The sequence below is a fragment of the Suncus etruscus genome, chromosome 11, assembly GCF_024139225.1.
Source record: "Suncus etruscus isolate mSunEtr1 chromosome 11, mSunEtr1.pri.cur, whole genome shotgun sequence".
In the NCBI taxonomy this organism is placed as follows: Eukaryota; Metazoa; Chordata; class Mammalia; order Eulipotyphla; family Soricidae; genus Suncus; species Suncus etruscus.
Window position 1 is genome coordinate 26,239,747 of NC_064858.1, and position 22,174 is coordinate 26,261,920.

Here is a 22,174-nt window from a genome sequence, read left to right on the forward strand (position 1 = left end):
TTTTATATTCATTTAAAAATACTAATTACTGGGCCTGGAGGAGAGCACAGCGGCATTTACCTTGCAAGCAGCTGATCCAGACCAAAGGTGATTGGTTCGAATCCCGGTGTCCCATATGGTACCCCGTGCCTGCCAGGAGCTATTTCTGACCAGACAGCCAGGAGTAACCCCTGAGCACTGCTGGGTGTGGCCCAAAAACCAAAAAAAAATACTAATTACTATCCCTTGCTACTCATAATAAATTATATAGTTTTTAAATTTTTCTTGAGGGAAGAGAAACATTTGCCCAACAATTTTATAGAATGGATTATTCAAAAGCCATTCTCAAAAATAACTTTTTTTATTGAGTCGTAAAAACCTTAAAAATAAATTGAGGAAATTTTGGTATCACATTAAGAGATGATGAATAAAAGAAGTTATTTAGAGGGATAAGAACTGTAGTACAGTGAGTGAATAGAGACTCTTGTCTTGCATGTGGCTAACCTAGATTTAATCCTTTGCACTCTGTGACCCTGAGTCTCACCCAGAGTGATCCCTGAGCACCACTGCTGGGCCTGGCCCCAAACAAACAAAACTTAATTAAGAGTTAAGTCTTTTTTTAAAATCAATATTTTAATTAAATCACCACAAAGTTGTTCATGATTGGGTTTGATTGGACATAAAATCATAGTGTCCAACACCCATCCCTTCACTAGTGCCCATTTCCTGCCACCCGTGTCCCCAGTTTTCTCCCACCGTCTGTTTTCCTTTTTTTCTCCCCTCCACCTGCATCATGGCAGACGTTTTTCTCTCTCTCTCTCTCTCTCTCTCTCTCTCTCTCTCTCTCTCTCTCTCTCTCAGATTTTAGTTTTATTTTTAAACTGTTTTATATAAAGAAATTAATTTGTTTTTCAACAAAAATTTTTATAAGAAAAACCAAGTCCTTTTTAATAGTCTATGATAGATATTTTTCTTCAGTAAAGAAATTAGTAGGATCTGGGGCCGGCGAGATAGCATGGAGGTAAGGCATTTGCCTTTCATGCAGGAGGATGGTGGTTCAAATCCCGACATCCCATATGGTCCCACAAGCCTGTCAGGAGTAATTTCTGAGCGTGGACCCAGGAGTAAACCCCTGAGCGCTGCTGGTTGTGACCCCCCAAAAAATTAGTAGGATTAATCCAATATTTCTAAAATGTATATCACCATTGGAACTTTTCGATAAAATTATTAGAAGAAATACAGTCTTAAGAATATTGATCTAAAGCAGTTTTTTAGTTATCTTTTCAAAAGTAGAAGCAAAAGTGTTCAATTAATCATAATAGGGATCTGGTATGGTGTTCTATATCTAAAGATTTACTCTGGTTTCTTGGGATAATAAAAATCACATTTGGCTAAAATTACTTAAATCTCTCAGAAATTATCCATTATATTCTCATTTTTTTTAAATCTAGCCTACCCTTGAATAAATACTATTTATCACATAGATTTGTTCTGATTGCTCTTGAATTATGTCAGAGTGTTAGTGCCAGTACCATACTACAGAGGGTAGGGTAATTTCCTTGCACAAATTCCACCCAAGTTCAATCCTAGGCATCTAATATGGTCTCCTAAGCACTACCAGGAGTGATCCCTGAACACAGAGCCAGGAGTAAGAGCACAGTTGGGTGTGGTTCCCAAACAAAACAGAACAAATTATATCAGAATCTTACCTAGTTTCTATGGGGAAAAACAAAGACTTCTGTTGTCTGATCCCTATCTGGTCAGTACAAGCAGTATGTGCTTGGACAGGACTTAGAAAACTCTTCTTAGTGGAAGAAAACATGTCAATTTACCAGATGTAGTAATTAAAGTCAATTTCTTAACGTCATGTTTTTACTAAAAATGACATTGAATCAGATGATAAGGTTAGTAACTTGGGAAGAGTATAGCAATAGAATGAATGATCCACCATTTGGGGGCTGTGAATTGGGTTTGGGGCTATTCTGATGGTACTCAGGGATCACTCCTGGCAGTGCTGAAGGACCATATGCAGTGCTTGGTGATCAAGTTCTGATCAGTTGGGTGCAAGGCAAACACCCTACCTGCTATTCTTACAGGATAAGACAAGACCCTCTTGATCTCCCATTTTTCCCCCCATATCATGGAAATACTGGTATCTCCCTCTTCAGGTAGGAGATTATGAAGCATAGTTTGGGATGCTTTGCAGTGCCACCACATGGTAAGCTCTTAATAGTCTCTGTGATGTGGCTGTGATCATGCCTTCCACAGACTGCTTTAATGTAGCTACTCTTCTGAGTCAGTACAGGGCATTTGGATTATATAACAACACCACTGAGATTTGTGTAGACAAAACTGCCTAGATAAACTTCATCTGGGCTGTAGGACAGACTTTCAGTGGACAACTTTATTTCTGCCTCTGGGCTCCTACTCCCCACCCTCTCTTTTCTCTATGAACACCTCAACTTTATGTCCTTTCTCTTTTTGTCCCTGTATCCCATCTTCTGAAGTTGGGGGTAAAAGAATCTTAAAAAGGAAAGTCATTCAGGTTCTGATTTTTTTTTTCCTGTTTACAATTTTATGTGTAGATCTTTTCCATTATGTGACTTTATCTCTTCTATTTCTCAGGTTCAGAAGCTAGAACTATTTTTCATTTAGAAAATTTTTGAGGACTTTTTAATTTTGTCTAGATGTTAAAAATACTTAAGTAGAACAAATAAAATGCTTTTTATTTTGTGATACTATCTATCATATGCTTCAGATTTACCAATGGAAAATTTCAAACTTTAGGGTTCTTTAAGTTAAAGAGGAAAAAACCCAAAAAGACCTAAGAGATGATTTAATTAATTTTAACTCAAGTTTCTAATAATGTCAGCTTATCTATAACATTTCTCATTTAATATTTAAACTAAAGGAACTGAGGTAGGAATAAGGAGGCATTTTGATTAAACCTTTTATAATACGTTTAAATAAAATTCCCTCTTTCCTTTTTTTTTCTGCCTATCAGTTGGACCAAACTGGTCCACTAGACCTTCCCCTTTTTTTTCTTCTTCCCCCTTTTTTTTTTTTTTTTAATCTTGGCCATACCTGGTGGTGCTCAGGGGTTACTCCTGGCTCTACTGCATTCAGAAATTAATCCTAGGAGGCTCAGGAACCGAATGGAATGCCAGGGATCGAACCTGGGATAGCCTAGTGCAAGGAAACACCCTACCTGCTGTACTATTGCTCTGGCTCCACCCCCCCTTTTTCAGCATAGCTCAGGAATTTTTTGTTCTTGTTGATTTAGAGAATAGCTCTAAATTCCAACTGAAAAAAATTATTTTCAGTTTATATGTTAATATATGTACACACACATTAAATTGCTTTATTACACTGTGGCTTTGTGGCTGACTGAGATGTGCAAGACTGCCTTTGTACTGATGATTCTGAGTTGCTGTGCATCATGCTTTGTGAATTAGCCTTGGATGACCTTGTAGTCTTCAAGTTTTAAGCAGCTGTCTGGAATGTGCTTGCTTCTAGTAGATTGTGTGCCCTCCATAGCTTTCATTTGCTGCATTTAATCTGTTCTGGTTCAGAAAAATCTTTGAACATGTTCTTAAAATACTGTACGTATAATGCCCTATTTCCCAGTGTGAGTATAGTCTGTGGGATTCTTGTGTATTTAAGTGTATAACTTTAGCACCCTTGACACTGGACAGTTCGCTGGATTGTTGAGAGCTCTGTTTTGCTCGCTTTCCAGTTCTGTTTCATTTTTGGATAGTGTAGGAGGCCACTGGTATCTTGCAGCTGGAAAAGTTAATCGGAAGTTTCCCTTTATTTTCATCTAGTTTTCACAATGAGACTACTTCTGTATGTGGAAGCCATAGAATCTCCCATTTTCTACTGGAAGCTGTTTCAGTAGATATTTTATCTACGATTCACTTTCAGGTTTCCCCTTATGTCTACATTGAGGTGTTTTATCTCCTTGAGAGAGAATGGGAGAATGAACCTTAGAAGAACTTGCCCAGTTTCATTGCTTTCCTTTCTGTCATCTTCCTCCTTTTCTTACTATACATTTATGTACCACACTATTTTCTCCTGCTGCTGCAGTGTTGTTAGATAGGATGAAAAAAAAATCCCACATATCACCTTCTCTTAACTCACACTTCCCATCACCCTCCTGCTGTCTTTAGTCCCACTTTTTTCTGTCAGCTTTCAGATGCCAGTGGCCTAGAATGGAGTATGGATTGGGGCTGGTAATACTCCCTGCTGGGGAATATATTAGGAGGAAGGAATTTGGGTTGAGGGACCTGTCAGGGTTAAGGAAGAATGTATTTAAATCCCTCATATTAAAATTCTGAGAACACTTTTTATTTCTTTATTTTACTGAGGGTTTACAAAAGCAGTGTTTGAATTCTGCATAACAGGACATATATAGAAAATAGATTTGGAACAGTAAATGTCTAAGTGGACTTAATTGCAAAGCATATGTAAGGTGTAATTGGTAGCCCTTCATTGGGGATATAACTTATTTCCTTATTGAATAAATATTTAGCATGCACCTGATATATTAAAAAAAATACTTCGCACACTCAGTTTTTCTTTCCCTTTATTCTTGTTACTAGGAATTCCCATTTTTCACTCTGACGGCTTTTCCTCCTGGATTTCTTGTGCATGTTGGGGGCGTTGTCAGTGCGCGCTCAGTGAAGCTCTTGGATCGTATTCATAATCCTGGTATGTTCTTAAGGAGTTTGTTTTCAGTATTTTTGTTCATTTACATTGTGATGGTTAAAACTTTTATAATGATTTTTATGATGACTTTTATAGTTTTTTAAAATGAAATATGAGAAGATAAGTAAAAAAAAGTGTTAAATTTGTACATGTCGCTTTAAAAGATTTGTAGTAATCTTAATGAAAACTAATGCAGAAGTATATTTTAATTCTTTTTTTTTTTCTAAAAATTCCCCCAAATATCAATTTGTTTTTGGCCTGTGTATCACTTTGAGTAATTTTTGAGTTAGCTATTTTCTTTGACCCAGCCAGATGACAAGTTTTCACAATTTGACTTCTATGAGCATTAATATAAGATATCAATCTCTTCACTTGCAGTAATCTTATAGATAATTCAAGTAATTTGCTTATTTATAAAAGAAGCATTCTTTAAAATCTTAGTTATAAGTACTCTATAGCACCTCTGGCTGATTCTTTGGTTTCTTGTATGCAGTGACTTGTATCTAAGTGAATAATAGTGAATGATAGTTTTATCTCACTTCTTTAAATCATGGTAAAAATGATTGAAAAGAAGATGTTAGCATGCAATAATTTCAGGTCGTTGCATTCAAAAGAAATGCCTTGGAGTTTTTTCTTAATATAAAAGTATTACTAAATTGTGGGAGCTTTGTTCCTCTTGTTCCTCTCATTGACTAAATGCCTAGTAATTGGCACAAGTCATTTATTATATAGATGATTTACCTTAAATTTGAAGTAGTATCAGGCCTCTTATCATATGTACATATATTTTTGAAAAAATTTAATTGATCGTTTCCATTAACCTCTTCCTGAGGCTTATACTGACTGCTGAACAAAGAATGAAATGCTTTGAAATTATGGTATGCAAAACATGGTGACATTGTGCTTAATGATTTTTGAGGCTACAGAGTGAAAAATTTAAAATAAAAAAAAAGATATTTTAAGTTTTGCCCTGTAATTTGATGCCATTTGAGTTAGTAATTACAAGGAAATAGAACGGAGTTTTTTTAGACCTTGAGTAAAACTTAAGAAAAGCAATTCTATTTAGGATTATTCAATGCTAATTTTGAGTTGGTCTTTGAAGCATGGGTGTGCTTTTATTTCTTTTCTGGTTTATTTGATTCCCCCAAACCCTGCCCTGATTCTTTTTTTTTTTTTTTTGGTTAATTTAAAAATCTCTTTTTTTCTTATACTATGCATAAATTCTATCATAATTAATTGAAAATCATATTGTTGCCAATTTAATGCATTGAGACTCGAAGATTATTCCAAGTTTCTCATCTGTGGGGGAGGTAGGGTACCCAGCAATGCTCAGGGACTATTCCTGATTCTATGCTCAGGAGTAATCTCTGGTGATGCCTGGGGAACCATTTGTGGTGCTGGAGATTTGAAGTAGGATCAGTGAGATATAAGGCAAGTAAGTGCCTTAACCCCTCTACTCTCTTTGTGCCCTGTTCCCCATCCCCTTTACTTTCTCCCCCATTCCCTATTTTAAGTTTAGGAACTTGAATCATATGGAAAATGCAAGGAAGGTTTGAGTTAAGAGACCAGATACTGATTGTTTGACCAAGGGCTAGTTAACTTGTATTGCTTTGGTATATTGACTTACTCGATGGTACAAACTGATATGAGAGCTCCAAAAATGATTTTAGGAATGTCTTCAATTATGATATATTCTATTTATTGAAAACGTTTTTCTTTTTCTTTTTTTTTCCCATGCACTCTGAGTAAACTATAGAATGTCAAAGGAAAATAGAATGTATCCAAATTTAAGTAAAGAATTGTTATTTAAAATTATATTACTTTTTTTTTTTACAAAAAAACTTCTGTGGGCATGGGGGAAGTGGATATTTTACTTATATGTTCATTATAGCTAGTAGAAAATGAAAGAATCTAGCTTTGGGATTGGAATCAGAAACTCTTATTATTGGATATTTGTATATTGTTGTTACTGGCTAGACCATTCTCTTCCTCTCTGCCCCTAGCACAATTTTTTTCAGTTAAAATGTAGAAATTCTCAGTTACTAAGGCTATTTCCCAAAAGGATATAGATGTATATACAGAAAATGTAATGGTATATGAGTTAAATTTTCATTTTTATTTTCACATAAATGCAAACTATTGACAAATTCTAATGACTCCGACATATAATTTTGATATACTTATTATACTCTTTGGAATATCTTTTATGTGTATTTTCTACTAAAATGGAACATTTTCTTAATTTTCATCTATGTCCCTTAAATAATTACTTATAAACAAATTAATTTGTTGGAAAAGGCTTAATTGGAAACAAATTCTAGATTAGTATTTACCATATGATTCAATTGTATGACACTGAATTTCTGTACTAGAGAAACTTATGGACCAAGATACATGTGGTTATGTTAAAAGTGCCATATTTGCATTCTTAAACAAATCTTGCAGCTGTTTTTTGACTAGTGAATATGGAAAATTTTTAATTTAATACCAAGTGTAGAAGAAAAAAGTCTTATTTTAAAACCACAATTACATGCTGACTCTAGGGAAGATTATTTTGGAATTGTTTTCTTTTTTCAGAATTTCTTTGTTAGATATTAAGCAAATAGGTAATATAAGAAGGGGAAAATGGGTTGGTTTTAAAAATCAGGTAATTGCCTTAATTAGCTAATGTTAGATTATGACAGCATGCTCCTTCTTCCCTTCTATTTCTACTTCTTATTAACTCTGCTATCTGTGTCTTTCCAGTTCCTGTCGAGTGGCTATTGTCAATTGTGTTCTGTTTATAGTGTTTTTGTTTTATTTCTACTATTCTGCACCTAAAACTGATCTACTAATTTGCTGTTTTGAACTCAGCCTTTGTCGGAATTATGGGTAACACAAGACCTTACAAACTGCTAGACTGGAATAGTTTCAATTCAGGTATTTTAATGGTCATTCAGTAATACATATCCTGACAAAAATTATGGCAGCTCAGTGAAGTTTTTAGAAATGTTGTAGATTAAATAGGCTTAATGTCAATTGAGTTACAAGATACTTTCTGCAACATATTTTTATCATTTATAATTCCCATGGAAGTACAAATATAAAAATAAGTTAACGTAAATTAAAATGGTAGAAATATTAATTATAGTAGCATTTGTTAGGTAATTAACTTTCTGAATGATTATTTTAAATTATTATCATAGATTTTGGACAGTTAATTCATATCAGGTAAATGACAACCACTAGCTTTATCATCACTGAGATGTTAATTTTTTAAGTATAAAGTGACTAGCTTGATCTTAAAGTATGCTTAAACTTTAGTTTGAATGATTTTGTTTTATTAATATTATAAACTTTAATAATATTTTTATTTATAATCCTAGCAAATCCTTTAATCCTACCAAAGTTTGGTAAGTAAGAACAGATTTTGGGAGGATTGTCAGCTTTTTTTTTTTTAACTAGTATTCTTCTTTCCCCCTTCAATGTAAGAATATAATTTTTCTTTGTAAGTTATTTTGCATATGAATAGTTTTATAGTTTTGAAAGAAATTAAACTTAGTTTTACAGCTGATGATGTGGTATAGAGCCAAAGCCAATGTTTTTTAGATAAAAAACATTTTGACTTAGTAATATAAATATCTAAATTTTGTTACTTAATTCAGAATTAAATAAATAACAGAAACATTTGAATTTATTGCCAGGATCTGATATCTTACTTGAAGAACAATTTTAGTTCTTTGTGTCAGAAAATATTAATAAAGAAAAATGAAAAACAGAAACACCGGGAGGCTTAAGTGTTTTAGATAATATCCCATAATATTTTCAATATTGTAAACCTTTTTGTCCTTAGGAGTCCGAGGTATAATTTCTGATGTAAGTAATGCATGTTTTACTATGAAGTAACTCATGTTCATCTTGCAGATTTACCTCAATTCAGTCTAATAAACAATCTGATCGGGTCCAGCCTTTGCAGATTAAGACTGACATTAATTGGTAAATCTTTAGGGAAATCACTTCTATTTCCTATCTAAGTTTTTGCCACCATGTTATCATACTGATTAGGAATGAGACAACTATTTTTGATATATTCTTCATAGTTGATATTTTTTTTAGCAGGAAATTAAAAACACCTGCTGAATAGAAAGAAATAAGAATGTGCTTTGGAAACAGGCATATTAGGTTAGTGGCAGGACAGAAACACCTAATTGCAAGAGGAAGAAACATTGAAAGATGATAGTTCATTAATAATTTAAGAAGCTATAAAAAAAAAAGAAGCTATAGCCTTGTCAGTGCCAAGATGTGTAGAATAGAAGGTGTATTCGATGGAAGTCTTTAAAGAAGAAAAAAAAAAACAAATAAAATCTTATAGTGATAGTAGAGATTTGGTTTCATCTAAGAGGAATTATAGAATTTGGCAAGGGGAAACATGAATAAGATAGAAGTTTATCTTGCCATCATTTAAAATAAAGTCATGTGAGAATTATATGGGAAAAATGGGCATTAGTTATAGAATGTTTAAAAAATGTAAATGATGAAATCTTTTGAATTTGGTTGAGGTGTTAGAATTGGGTCCTTGTGGTACATCTTTGGAAAGCAGGATGATTTTGATAATAATTTAGAAAAATAGCTTGATAATTAGGGTGGAAAGTGCGGTCCATTTAGTAAATACGTTAAAGTTATTTATGTATTCTCTGTAATTAGAGACTGGCTAACACTATTCTTTGTAATGATAGAAAATGAAGAATTTGGCTTTCATTAAGAAAAAGCATTTCTTACTGGTATTTATTGAACCAGAAAATGCTCATCTGTTTTATATTTTGGAGGTTTTCTGTCATAAAGTTTTACAATGTAATATGCCATTAGTTTAATCATCATCATCATCTCAGAAAAATGGTCATATTTAACATTCATCTCTGGACATTCTTATTTTAGAAACATTTTGGTGTGGATGGATATAGGAAAGCTTTTCATATTGCTCAGTATTTTTTTTCAAGTACTTTTGAGATTTTGTTTTATGCCATGCAGGCTAACTAATAGGTATGCAAAGATGCTGATCCTCCACCCCTGCTATCAGGAAGCTCAGAGTTTGGAAAAATATGGAAGTAGTATTTGGTATGGTGTGATATAGGACACAATTAAAGGAGAAAGCATTATATAACTCCATGGCAGAGAAGCTTTGCAGGGTAATTCTTTTTTGAGGTTGGGCCATATGTGGTGGTGCTGAGAGGCGGGCTGTTACTGATTTGGTCACTCAGGAGTCGCTGCTGGTGGTGCCATGAATTAAAGTGGTTTCTACCTCATGGAACATGGGTGCCTTACTCCCATAAGTTTTCTCTGGCTCCTGAAGCTAGTTAAAATCAGTTTTGATAGCTATCCAGGTGTTTTATATAGATTTTTATTTTCAGACAGTTACTTGGTGCTATATATCACATGGTGTTTTTGGAGCATCACCTCCTTCTAAGGACTTATTTGATAATATTGATATAGTTACTTTATACTTATGAAGTTGTTTGACTCTTGTGTACAAAATGTCACCTTTATATTAGCTATTTTCCCTCTGACCCTTTTTCTCCTGCTTGCTCTCTTACTTTGTGTTGAATACTGTTATAGAAGAAAATATTTTTAGAATGGGAAGAAGGGAACGCAAGGTATAAGACTTTTTTGAAAGACTATTTTGAAAATAATATCTTACTTTGCTGCTTATATTTCTGGCTCAACAACAGACACTAAGACAGGCAAGATGAGTCTTGTTACTGGGAAGGAGATAGAGCATATACAAGCCTTACATATGAGGTACCAGGATGAGGAATAAGGCAAGACAAATCTTTGACTCTGGGTTGCAGCGAAGGTTTGAAGGCAGCATAACTAGAAACAGATATAGTAGTTAATAGCTGGTGTAGTCTGAACAAATTAAGTCACCTTGGATTTGTTGGGGACTGGAGAGCTAAAACTTCTAGAGCATTAGGGATTACTCTGTTCCCACTTAGGGACTACTCTGTTCCAGGCATCTTTTAAGCACATTGTACGACATTCACTCCCCAGAGCAGAAATCTGAGGTGAAATACTATTCTCATTCTGTACATGAGCAAAAGGAAGCACAGCAGTATTTCTGAGATAAAATCAAAGGGAATTGTGCCATTGTTTAACTAGACCATGCTGGCTTAGGACTTGCTAATCAGTGGTAGAATGTTGTAAATGAAAAAGAAAGAGAGGGTTAAAAGAGAGCGAAAGCAAGAGAACCTACCTTTATAAATTTGTCTTCTGTAGGTCGAATTAAAATCTGGAGTAAATTTTCATAGTCCTACCTCTAGAGGTGTTTTCTCAAATGATTATAATCTTTTTTCCTTCTCAGTTTTTTCCTTCAGTATACCAATGAAAGTATCTAAAGTTTTATATATATAATATATATTTTTTCCCTCCATGGTAGAATTTATTTATTTTAACAAAAGTCTCATTTATTTTAGCAAGTCTTGGAATGAATCACTGGGAAGCTTTGCCTCATATCTACCCCCTTTCTCTATCTTTTGCTACCAATGAATTAGTTCTCCCAGTCCCAATAATGAATTAATGAACAGGCTTAGGTTACTTACTGTGCAGCTCTATCCTCACACTATGATATGAGGATTGCCCTTCCATATGACATAATATATTCACAGGGAGGCTGGGTCCCTGGGCCCCCTAAGACTGCCTAAGACACATCACTAACCCCACCAACAACTGATATCTTTGCTTGGCTTTGGTAAGCCCAGATAGACCTTATGTTGGATTGCTGAGCAAAACGGGTGGCATTTCTGCTCCTCAGTTATAAATATATGTCATATATATATATATATATGAGATATATATATATAATCTTTATATATAAAAACGTGTGTGTGTGTGTTCTTGGGCCATACCTCACAGTGTGGGGACTAATACTGGCTTTGGCTTTGTGCTTAGGGAACACTTCCAGTGGTACTTAGGGAACCATGTAGTGCTGGAGTTGAACTCAGTCCCCCGCCAGGACCTCCCTACCCCATAAGGAAAGTATATGTTCAATCATTGAGCTATATCTCTGCCCTAAATATTTTAAAGAACAAATGTTTAAGTCCAGAGAGTTAAAACAAGATATGTAGGGTTCTGGCGCCAGGTCCCCCAATGAGGCCAATGCAAGGGTGGGTAAGGGTCTTTTCCAGCCAGTGGCCTCTAGGCCAGACTAGGGAAAGAGAGGGAAGACTGTGAGCCACAGACCACTCACAGGGAAACATTGTCAGACCAATGGACTTCGTTTATTGAAGATAGGGACGAGGCTTTTAAGAGTAAACTTTAGGTGGGAAACAGAATGTGGGTAACACAATTTAGACATTACAGCAACATGATGGTATGCAGAGACAACAGTCACAAAGTACATGGCATCATTGATTTGGATGGCATGCAAAGATGGCATTAAATCAGGAAGCACGTAAAGATAGTGGTTGCAATGTTTATGGCGCTATTAGCCTAGACAGGTTGTTTGACCTGGATGACTTTCTCCTGCACTCATAACAGCAGGGACACAAGTCTCTAAAACTTTCTTTTATATTCAAGGCTAGCTTGCAGAAATCTCATTTCCCACCCTCTCTCCCCACAAAGATAACTTTTCTTTCATCTTTTAGAATTCTTTTCACAAAGTGTTTTAAACAGCCTTATCATCAAGTTTTACTAGTAATAAGACAAACTATAGCTCAGTGGTCTAAATTTAGAAAGACTTACTATTTTTACCTAGTCATCAAAATACTGGTTGTCTATGTATATTACCTTATTTTGGGGCAGAAGTTAATTATAACCTAGAAAAGTGATTTTAAGTATTAATTTTAACAGTGTAAGTCAGTTGATCTGTAAGAAAATCCATATATTGGGCCAGAATGGTAGCACAGTGGTAGGGTGTTTGCCTTGCACGTGGCTGACTCAGGACAGATGCGGGCTTGATACCCGGCATTCCAAATGGTCCTCTGAGCCAGGAGTAACTCCTGAGTGTTGCCGGGTCTCAAAAATACCAAAAAAGAAAAAGAAAAAGAGAAAATCCATATAGACATGTGCACATAGTCTGCTTTTGTCAGTATTTCCCCCAGTTTTGTGTAAGACCTTTCTGTGGATGACAGTAGCTAAACTTAGCTTATGCCAAGCATAGCTTAAGAGCTGGAGCTGGAAACTTTTTAAGCAGCTAGGGCATTATTATAATTGATTTTCCCCAGTCCAGGCCATTTCTTCTTCTGTTCTGTTAGAGGTGTGTGTGTGTGTGTGTGTGTGTGTGTGTATGTGTGTGTGTTATAATTGATTTTCCCCAGTGTGTATGTGTGTGTTATAATTGATTTTCCCCAGTGTGTGTGTGTGTGTTATAATTGATTTTCCCCAGTGTGTGTGTGTGTGTGTGTGTGTGTGTGTGTGTGTGTGTGTGTGTGTGTGTGTGTGTGTTATAATTGATTTTCCCCAGTCCAGGCCATTTCTTCTTCTGTTTTGTTAGAGAGAGGTGTGTGTGTGTGTGTATGTGTTATAATTGATTGTGTGTGTGTGTGTTATAATGGATTTTCCCCAGTCCAGGCCATTTCTTCTTCTGTTTTGTTAGAGAGGTGTGTGTGTGTGTGTGTGTGTGTGTGTGTGTGTGTGTGTGTGTGTTAGAGAGGGGTATGTGTGTGTCCAGGCCATTTCTTCTTCTGTTTTGTTAGAGGTGTGTGTGTTCGTGTGTTAATATATTAAGTGGAAATAGGCTTTCTTGAACTTGAATTCTGCAATGATCCGAGCAATTCCTTTTTTTTTAATTACAACTGAGAGTAGCTCTTGTGTAGATATGCATATAGCTAAGGTTAAAGTAGAAAAGCAGCTTTTGCTTATCTTTTAATAAGGTTTTCAGGAAAGAGACAGAGTGTTTAAGAAGGCATAAATATGTCACATCTGATATTTGTTTTAAAATAAAATGCAGATGTATATAATTTTACCTATATTTGTGCTATAATAATATTCCTTATTTATTCTTAACTGAAAAGAAAGTCAGGTATGTCTTCCCCTTAATAGTGCATTTTTCTTCTCTATGGCTATAATGTAGTGGGTATTCACTGCATTATTACAACATATTATGTAAGTGTAATTAAAATTTTCTCTTTGGCTTATCGTATCCAGTTAAACTTTACATTTGAGTGACATTTCACAACTAATGAGTCCATTTTGTATTTTATTTTTCAAATATACTAAGAGAGACCAATAGAACTAACTTGAATTCTCTCCTAGTTATTATCTGAACCCTCTAAATCACTACACTTTGATGTTCTGAATCTACACATTACGTCCTCTCTACTGAGTCTCTTCCTAACCTGATACTAAACCCCTACCCAGTTTGAGGTTGTATATTCCTTTGAAACTGGACTCAGACTTTTCATTTCACTGTGGGAAATTTATCTTTTTGAAAAGGTTGTTTCAGTCAGAATGCTAGTTTAGATATTTGAGAATGTAGAGTTTTTTTGTGTATTAAAAGGGCTGTCACATTTTAAGAACCTTTATTTGATTCTAACACTTTATTTTCACTTATTTATTTAAAAAATCAGATCCAACATTGCCCTTATTTTTAATACTCCATCTCAACTAGTGTAACATTATCAAGAGCAGAGTTATTCCTCCTTAGAGCTATGTAAAAACTAACACTGTAGGTAGTTAGTGCTTCTTAATCAAGAGTGTATGCTTGTCTAAAGAAGAATTGAGTTTAATACACATTATGTTGAGCAGTTTTCTTCACTTTGTGAGCTGGAAACTGTTACTGTTATTTTAGGAATCTTTACCAGATTCACCTGCACTTCATGAACAAGCGTTAATGCTAATAAGATGGCTAGATATCAAGCTATCACCATGCTTTGGAAAAGCAACAAGAATAATCAAATTAAGTAGGATATTAATCTCGGTGTGCAGACAGTACACCTAAATGAGAGAGCAGGGAAGTACTGATCCAAAGCTTAGTTTAGGCCTGCAATTCAGAGATATATTAAAAGATTTGTGATACTATCACTGGAGAGTTTTGTCCACTAGGAGAAAACCATAAACAAAATATAATAATGTAGTTAAATTTTAATATCTTCAAAAGGATCTTAGAATAATAAATAGTTGTGTAGATGATTGAAAGAACATGGCATTTGAGGAGGTTTTTTTTTTTTGGAACTGAACTGTTTGCTATGACCCTCATGTCTCAGTTGTACATGCACACAATAATTCACTTCAGGAATCCAGAGAATTTATTTATTTTCAGGTATGGCATGGACACTTGCCATGTATTTTTAGGCCATGTTTTTGTTTTTTTTCTTTTACGTAAGTAAGGTAGGTTTTTAGCTTTCCAATTTTGTAGGTTGTATAAACAATTCAAATTCAGTAGTGTACTTCCTAATGAAGGTCAGAATAGAGTTAGTGTCTTTAGTTTTCAAAGTTTCAGGATAGCAATTAAATCCTGTGATACTTCTGGATTTTCTGTTAGAAGAAACCACAATTATTATTTGAACATTCTCTAACTCAATTCTTGTATAATATGACTTTGAAAAGAAATCTAATTTTTATTTACTACTAAATAAATTTAATCTTAATTTTATTTTAAACAACATCCAAATTTAGGAACCAAAAAATTAATCTCTTGGCTTCTTGCTCACAGTTGTAGATAAAAGTCATTAATCTGATTACTAGTTTGTGATCAAGTGCTTCCTACTGTACGCTTGCCTTGCTTTCACCTAGAACCTAGGGCCATTACTTTCTGTAACCATTTCAGTGAGCTGCCATAGTTTCCAGTCTGTACTGTCACCTGATCCAAGCATGCGCCACATTGCCCACTGGTTTCTGGCTCCTGTCTGCTGAATCTGCTTTGCAAAATCTTTTGTTCTTTAAGCTTTTGCTTTAGCCAAAAACCAAACTTCTGAACTTTTCTGGAGTGTGGACATACCGCCATTTGCTTCCTTAGCCCCCATGTTATGTAGCTCTCTAGCTTTTATGGAACTCGTAAGTACATTAGTACCACAATGGCACCCTCCTGTGCAGTTGCGTGGCTCATGTGTCAAAAATCCAGGCTGCTTGTGAATTGTCAGAAGAATATGGATGCTCCACTTGCGCTGCATTCAGCTTTTTTTTTTTTCTTTTGTTGATTTCCAATCAGCCACTTATTCTTTCATGGTATTTGATTTAATTATCTGATTACTTTTGAAAGTGTTATGCCAAGGTAAGTTTTACATGAATGAACTTTGTACTCTATGTGGTTACATGTATCTCATATTAATTATTATATAGTTTTCCATTTATACATGCTGACCATTTCTAAATCTTTCATAGTAGCTAGCTTCCTTCATTTTTTTATTACCTTAAAAATCCAATGGTATAGGTTATTTTCAGCGACATTTATTTTTTAGAGGAGAAAAAGTATCTTGGATAATTTTTAGCGCAGATGGAAGCAGATATAATATTTGAAAATTTACTTTTTTTTATAGAGACACAGTATATAGTTGTTTGCCTTAGCAAGTAATACATTAAGCCTCTCCAAATGGTCTATATAGCCAATGACAATCTACCAGTAAGTACATTTCAGAGAGGTTAAACTTTTAATTTATACATTTTTAATGAAAATATTTTCTAATATTTTTACATTGTTTGCTGTGCATGTTTTAATAGAATCATAAATAATTTTCTAGAATAGAGCAGCTACTTCGACAATGTCTCCTTCTTAGAAAGAACTATTGAGTAAGTAGTTACTCAAATTTGTCTAGAAACATGTATTTACATCTTGAAAGAAGGAGATAATGGAACTGAAAGAGTATTTAATTCATTAATTTTGGGTTTTTTTTTGTGTGTGTGTGCCATGCCTGTCAGGGCCTAGGACTTACTCCTGGCTCTGCATTCAGGGATCACTCCTGGTGGGCTCAAGGAATTCTGTGGGATGTCAGGGACTGAACCTGGCTCTGCCACGTACATGCAAGGCAAGCAGCTTGCGTGCTTTATTATCTCTCCAGCCCCTGCAGGGGAATTTGTTTAGTTAATGTTTGCACGTGAGTAAAGAATCTTAATAAACTCTTTTTCACATAGTACGTGCAGATCAGGGTCACCAAGTTGGGTCACACATTTCATAATACTGGTTGCTTGACCTTGTATTGCTGTCTTCTGTTTCTTTTTTCTTCTTCATTTTATCTTGTACTTTGATCTTTTCCCCAGTCTCCTGGAATCTGCATTTCTTACTTTTCTTCTGAAAGAAAGCTTTAGGATAGCTGTATCTTGGATCCCAAACTTTAATTCAAGAACTGGCTGGCATTACTTGTAGTTATGGCTTTTATCTCTTATTTCCCCTCCTTTTCCTTCTCTATGGAGGAAATATTACATCATAGGAATCTGAGCAATAACAGGTTCTTTTACCCTTTCTTTACTTCGCTGTCTTCAGTGTATAACTAGTGAGTATAATTCTATTTATTTTACTTACTATGAAAAGCATTTTGAAAACTGCATATTTATTGATAGTAAGAAATAGAAATTGTTGGCTTTTTCAGGGTTTGTTTTGTTTTTTTTTGGGGGGGGGCAACTCTTAGCAGTGTTCAGGAACTTACTCCTGATTCTGCACTTAGGGATCACTCCTCGTGGGCTCAGGACCATAGGGTTACCAGGGATGGAACCTGGATCTGCTTCATGCAAGGCAAACACTCACTACACTATCTCTCCATCCCTTCCAGATTTAATAGTGCCCCTTAGTGGAAATATTACATTCAAATATTCAAATTATCCTTATTCAAATTTTTTTCTCATTTCAAAATGTTCCCAAATGACCACAAAATGAAGATATAATCATTATCAAAACTATTTGTTTTTTCACTTGGTTGCATATAAAATGTGCAACAAGGAATTGAATAGAATTTATAGCTATTTTTCATCAGTTTGCAACTAAATACGAATGAACAGGAAGAATGTGGCAGATTACTAATATTTCATTAGAAACAATCCTTGACCTCCCTATGGAAATAATTACAATTCTGCGTTGTTAAGGTATTTTCTTCATTACAGAGCCAGAAGTGGAGTATATAGTGTTCTTATTATGAAAAGCATATTTGAATTGTCCTTACGTACATTGATGAAATATTTGCATTTTAGTTTGTTTGTTTTCAGTTTCATTTTTTTAGTTGTCTTGTTCCTTTATTGCTTGTCCCTGTAGACCCACACCTCTTCAGAGGGATCTTCAGTGGCTCTTTCACTTTTAATGTCAACAGATCTTTGCTTTTTAAAGAACCCACAATATAGTGGATTATCAAACATAAAGATCATGAAGTAAAAAAATCACACTTTAAATGCATAATTGATTTAAGATTAAAAGCGAATTGATTTAAGATTATAGTCTGGAAGCATTGAGTCTCCATTTTAAGTTATATCTAATAAGATATATTTCTATAAATGCCCCTTAAGGTGATAAAATAAGAAGTAGGTGGTTGCATTCCAGCCATCAGATTTTAAAATATTATTTTTAAAGTAGCATTCAATTAAACTGTTCATAATCTTTGAGAAGTAGTGTTTCAATGATAGAAGTTTTAAAACTTGTTATAGAGCAATACTTCTTTGCCTTCCACAGAATGTTTCAATGTTTCTTGTTCATAGAAATAATGTGCTATGAGTAGTGAACTGATTTAAAATTTATTTTTCAGATGAACCTGAAACTCGAGATGCTTGGTGGGCAGAAATCAGACAAGAAATAAAATCCCATGCTAAAGCATTAGGCTGTCATGCCGTAGTGGGCTACAGTGAATCAACTAGCATCTGGTAAATACTAGTAACAGTGTTCTAGATGCTGTAGTTTGCAGATTGTCATCTGAAAGGGGGAAAGAGGCTTGTCATTGTAGAAACAGAATAGAGGAGTGATCCTGGAGCATAAGCTCTGGGGTTCATCGTCAGTGATCTAGGTGCCATTTTTACCACAAAGTTGGTTTTTAATGTTTCTTATCAATAAAAATGATTGAGTTGGTTAAATGAGTATATGAAACTGCCACAAATGAAGCAGCAAATTGTTGGCCCACACTGCCCCAATTGGCAACTCCTCTAGCTTCTTCCTTCAGGATCTTTGCAACTTAGCTCTCTTGTAAATGAAATCCATGTGTCTTGGAATTATCTTTACACTCCTGTTTTCGCTTACTAATAGTAACTTCTCTCAATGAATCATGCTTCCAACTCTGACAAGTTAGAAAGGAACCTCCTTCTCAGTTCTTTTTCTCCTATCTCTCATTTGAATAACCTCTGTTCAACTCCATGCCACCCCACAGATTAATTTTCTTGCGGGGGAATGGCATATCAATGGTGCTCAGAGCTTATTTTTGTCTGAGTGCTCAGGTATCACTTGATCAGAGGATCATATGGGATACCAGTGTTCTTCAAACCCAGGTCCACCACATGCAAGACACACACCCTACTCGCTGTAATATCCCTCTAGTTCCTTATTTTTTTTTAAATCTTCAAAACATTTTCTTTCTTTTAGGACATCTTTGTTGCCCCATCATAAGCACGACTCTGCCTATTCTGAAAACTGGCAGTATACTTTCTCATATTTTTTTTTTTTTTACTAATGTGGTGTTCACTCCCTATGTGTTTGGGGACCGTCAGAGACATGCTCAGGGGCAGATGGTTAGATGGTTAAACACAGGACCTCATACATGTATCCTACCACTTGAGCCTTTTCCCCAGCCCCTACTTTCTCCTTGTCAAGCCTTTTATTCTTCCTGACTTTCAAATACTCTCACAGCTGGTTGAATTATCATTCAGAACTGTTCCTCTTTACTATTAGTTTTCACTTTTGGATCATAATTTAATAATTCTCACTCTTCTTATTTGTTATATGACTCTGCTTTGTTCTGACCTTTACCTGTCCTGATTTTTTCCAATTTCTTATTCAGATCCTGGCTTTACTTGCTTTATCCTTGGACCCTACTTTAAGTTGATTAAAGCTAATGGATCAATGATTAGTAGATACAGAAACACTGACTTCTTGCTATCTTTTATTCCCCACTTTCTAAGTTTTTATTATATATTTAATTTTAATTTAATTTTACATTTTATTTTATTGCCTGTTGGGCCACATCTGGCAGTGCTCTGGGTTACTCCTGGCTCTACACTCCAGAATTACTCCTGGTAGGGCACAGGAGTGCTGTGGCTCTAACCTGGGTCAGCTGCATGCAAGACTAATGTCCTCCCTACTACTCTTTTGTTTCTTCCCATCCAATAATTTTTTAAAAAATAAATCACTTTTGCTAACTCTAACAAAAATCACTACTCTTAGGAAGCAATTACAAACTAGTGAACATTGCAGAGACCTGCTACCTCATCTTTTTTTCTGCCACAGACTGTTTTATATTCTCAAATTTCTCTGTCCCCACAGTAGCCATTCAGCTCCTGTTCAAACACTAACTCTGGTGGACTTTCTGCTGGAGGCCCCAGTAAAGTCAGTCTCACCTCAACCACAGCTGAATTGTTGTACCAGGACCTAGTGAGAGGTTTGTCCCTTAGTGAGCAGGTTCCTGCTATCAGATGCCCACCTTAGTGGTAGTTACTATATTGTACTCCAGGTTCTTTGAAACCCACAGTAGGGTGGGAAGCAAGTGTCAAGGAGGTAATGGAATCTTTTGACTTGAATTCCAGTTAGATAAGTGAAGAGAAGTGGCATCAGAAATGGGCAGAATTGCAGCTACAGAAGACCAAACCTGTAGATCAAACATAACTGGAACTAAGGTGCAAAACAAGCATCTATAGTACATGAAGTTTTAATTCCTCTGTACATGCTCCTATTTTTTTTCTCCTTTTCAATCTCAAATCTCTGATTTTTTTCTTTTCTAACCTATCTTTATGTGACACTTTAAAATGCATTTGAGGGGCCAGAACAGTATTACAGCAGGTTTTGCCTGTTTCATACTTCATTTCCTTTTCTTTTGGTGATCCTATTCAATTCTTGTGTTGGTTAACTTTTTGATTTTCAAATTGCATATGTAACAGTTACAAATAAATCTTTCAAAAGTCAAAAAAGTATTTTTAAACATATTTTGGTATAATTTTGGGGTTTATTAGTTCCAGATACTTTTAAAAATTAAATTTCAGTTAAACCATAGTTTCTTGATATGTCTGTAGTGGTGAGCTCAGGATAATTTTAATAAAATTTAAATTGAATTTAAAAATTTAATGCAATTTAATAGAATATGCTAAATTCACTAATACTGTTTGATAGTATTTTCATTTTGAAACATTCTACTTTGTCTTTCATATTCGCCATCTTTTAAAGAAGTATAATGTCATTAATATTGGATGTTATATCCTAGGAGTTTTAAGTAATAAAGAATTCTTGCCCTCTCCATTTTAGCAAGATTGTACTATTTTACTTTGGTTTTCTATCTTGATTAAAGGGGATTTATTTAAAATTTATTAGTGCCTCACTTCAGTTTAAATAATGGCCACATTGTAAGTGACTATATTCTCAAATTCTACAACCTGAAAATGTTCACTTGTCTGTTTTCTCTTTTCTAGTGAAGAGGTCTGTATTTTATCTGCATCTGGCACAGCAGCTGTCCTCAACCCTAGATTTCTGCAGGATGGCACCGTGGAGGGCTGTTTGGAATTGAGGTGGTCATAGCCGTGGGCTGCTTTTCCTTTAGGGCAGAGAGGGGAGGGGTGCACGGTTTGTTTCTCTCTGAACTGACAGCGTGTCACTAGGGAGGATGGGTGGCAGTGGGGCCAATGTGGAGACACCCACCGGATTTTCCACTGCTCTCGAAGGGCCCCACATCAGCAGAGTACAGTCCTATGTTGTGTCATGCATGCTACCATTGTTAGTTTCTTAGTATTTACACATACTGTTCAGTGAAAAATTGCAGTCCTTTTTCCTCTGTCTTAGCTACAAAACAGAGGCCATGAAACATGTTTTTCCTTTAAAAAGAAGAGTTTTACTTACTGCTTTGAATATAGAAAATGTTAATTTCATGAAAATGACCCACTTCTGTAAGCAAAGAGGGAGGGCGAATCACAAATAATAACAGGTAGAATGGGGTGAGGAAAAGCTAAAAATGCTAAATAAATGCTCAGGTGAACATATTTGAAGTCTAGAGAGCTGTGGATGGTCATTGTGGTTGGTGGGTGAGGAGCACATGGGAGGAGGGGTGTGGGAGCAGTGACACAGAGGTGGCAGGGAAAGAGGAGTCGAATCAAGAGGACACAGAATTTTACTGAACTTGCCCCTCTGCTGACAGGCACTCACATTGCAGTAACCTTCCTTCAGAACAGCTACAGAAACAGTAGGGATAGGAACCCAAATTCAAACCCAGAGCTCTACAGTCATCAGAGCATTCAGTAATGCAGGCAGATTTCAAAAGGATGTGAAGATTTATAACTGGTAAAGGGAATGGGAATAGGTGGTCTTTATGTTTGACAGGGTAAAACATTCCTTTTTTTTTTTAAGTGGTGTGGAAGGGGTCACACTGGTGCTGCCTGGGGGCTGCTTCCAGATCTGTTTTTGGGGACCATACAG

At 35.3% G+C, this 22,174-nt stretch overlaps 1 protein-coding gene across 10 annotated transcripts in view; it reads left to right on the forward strand.

The window, feature by feature from the left end:
* C2CD5 (C2 calcium dependent domain containing 5) overlaps nt 1-22,174 on the forward strand; it is a 110,555-nt gene that overhangs the window by 41,417 nt on the left and 46,964 nt on the right. For 7 of the 10 annotated variants that reach the window (XM_049783780.1, XM_049783781.1, XM_049783782.1 and 4 more), the window contains 3 exons: nt 4,581-4,689; nt 18,321-18,435; nt 21,178-21,273. In XM_049783780.1, coding sequence (XP_049639737.1) covers nt 4,581-4,689; nt 18,321-18,435; nt 21,178-21,273 — 320 coding nt within the window. Of the gene's footprint in view, nt 1-4,580; nt 4,690-7,539; nt 7,606-18,320; nt 18,436-21,177; nt 21,274-22,174 lie in introns of all 10 variants that reach the window. The other 3 variants (XM_049783778.1, XM_049783779.1, XM_049783783.1) reach the window with 1 other exon arrangement.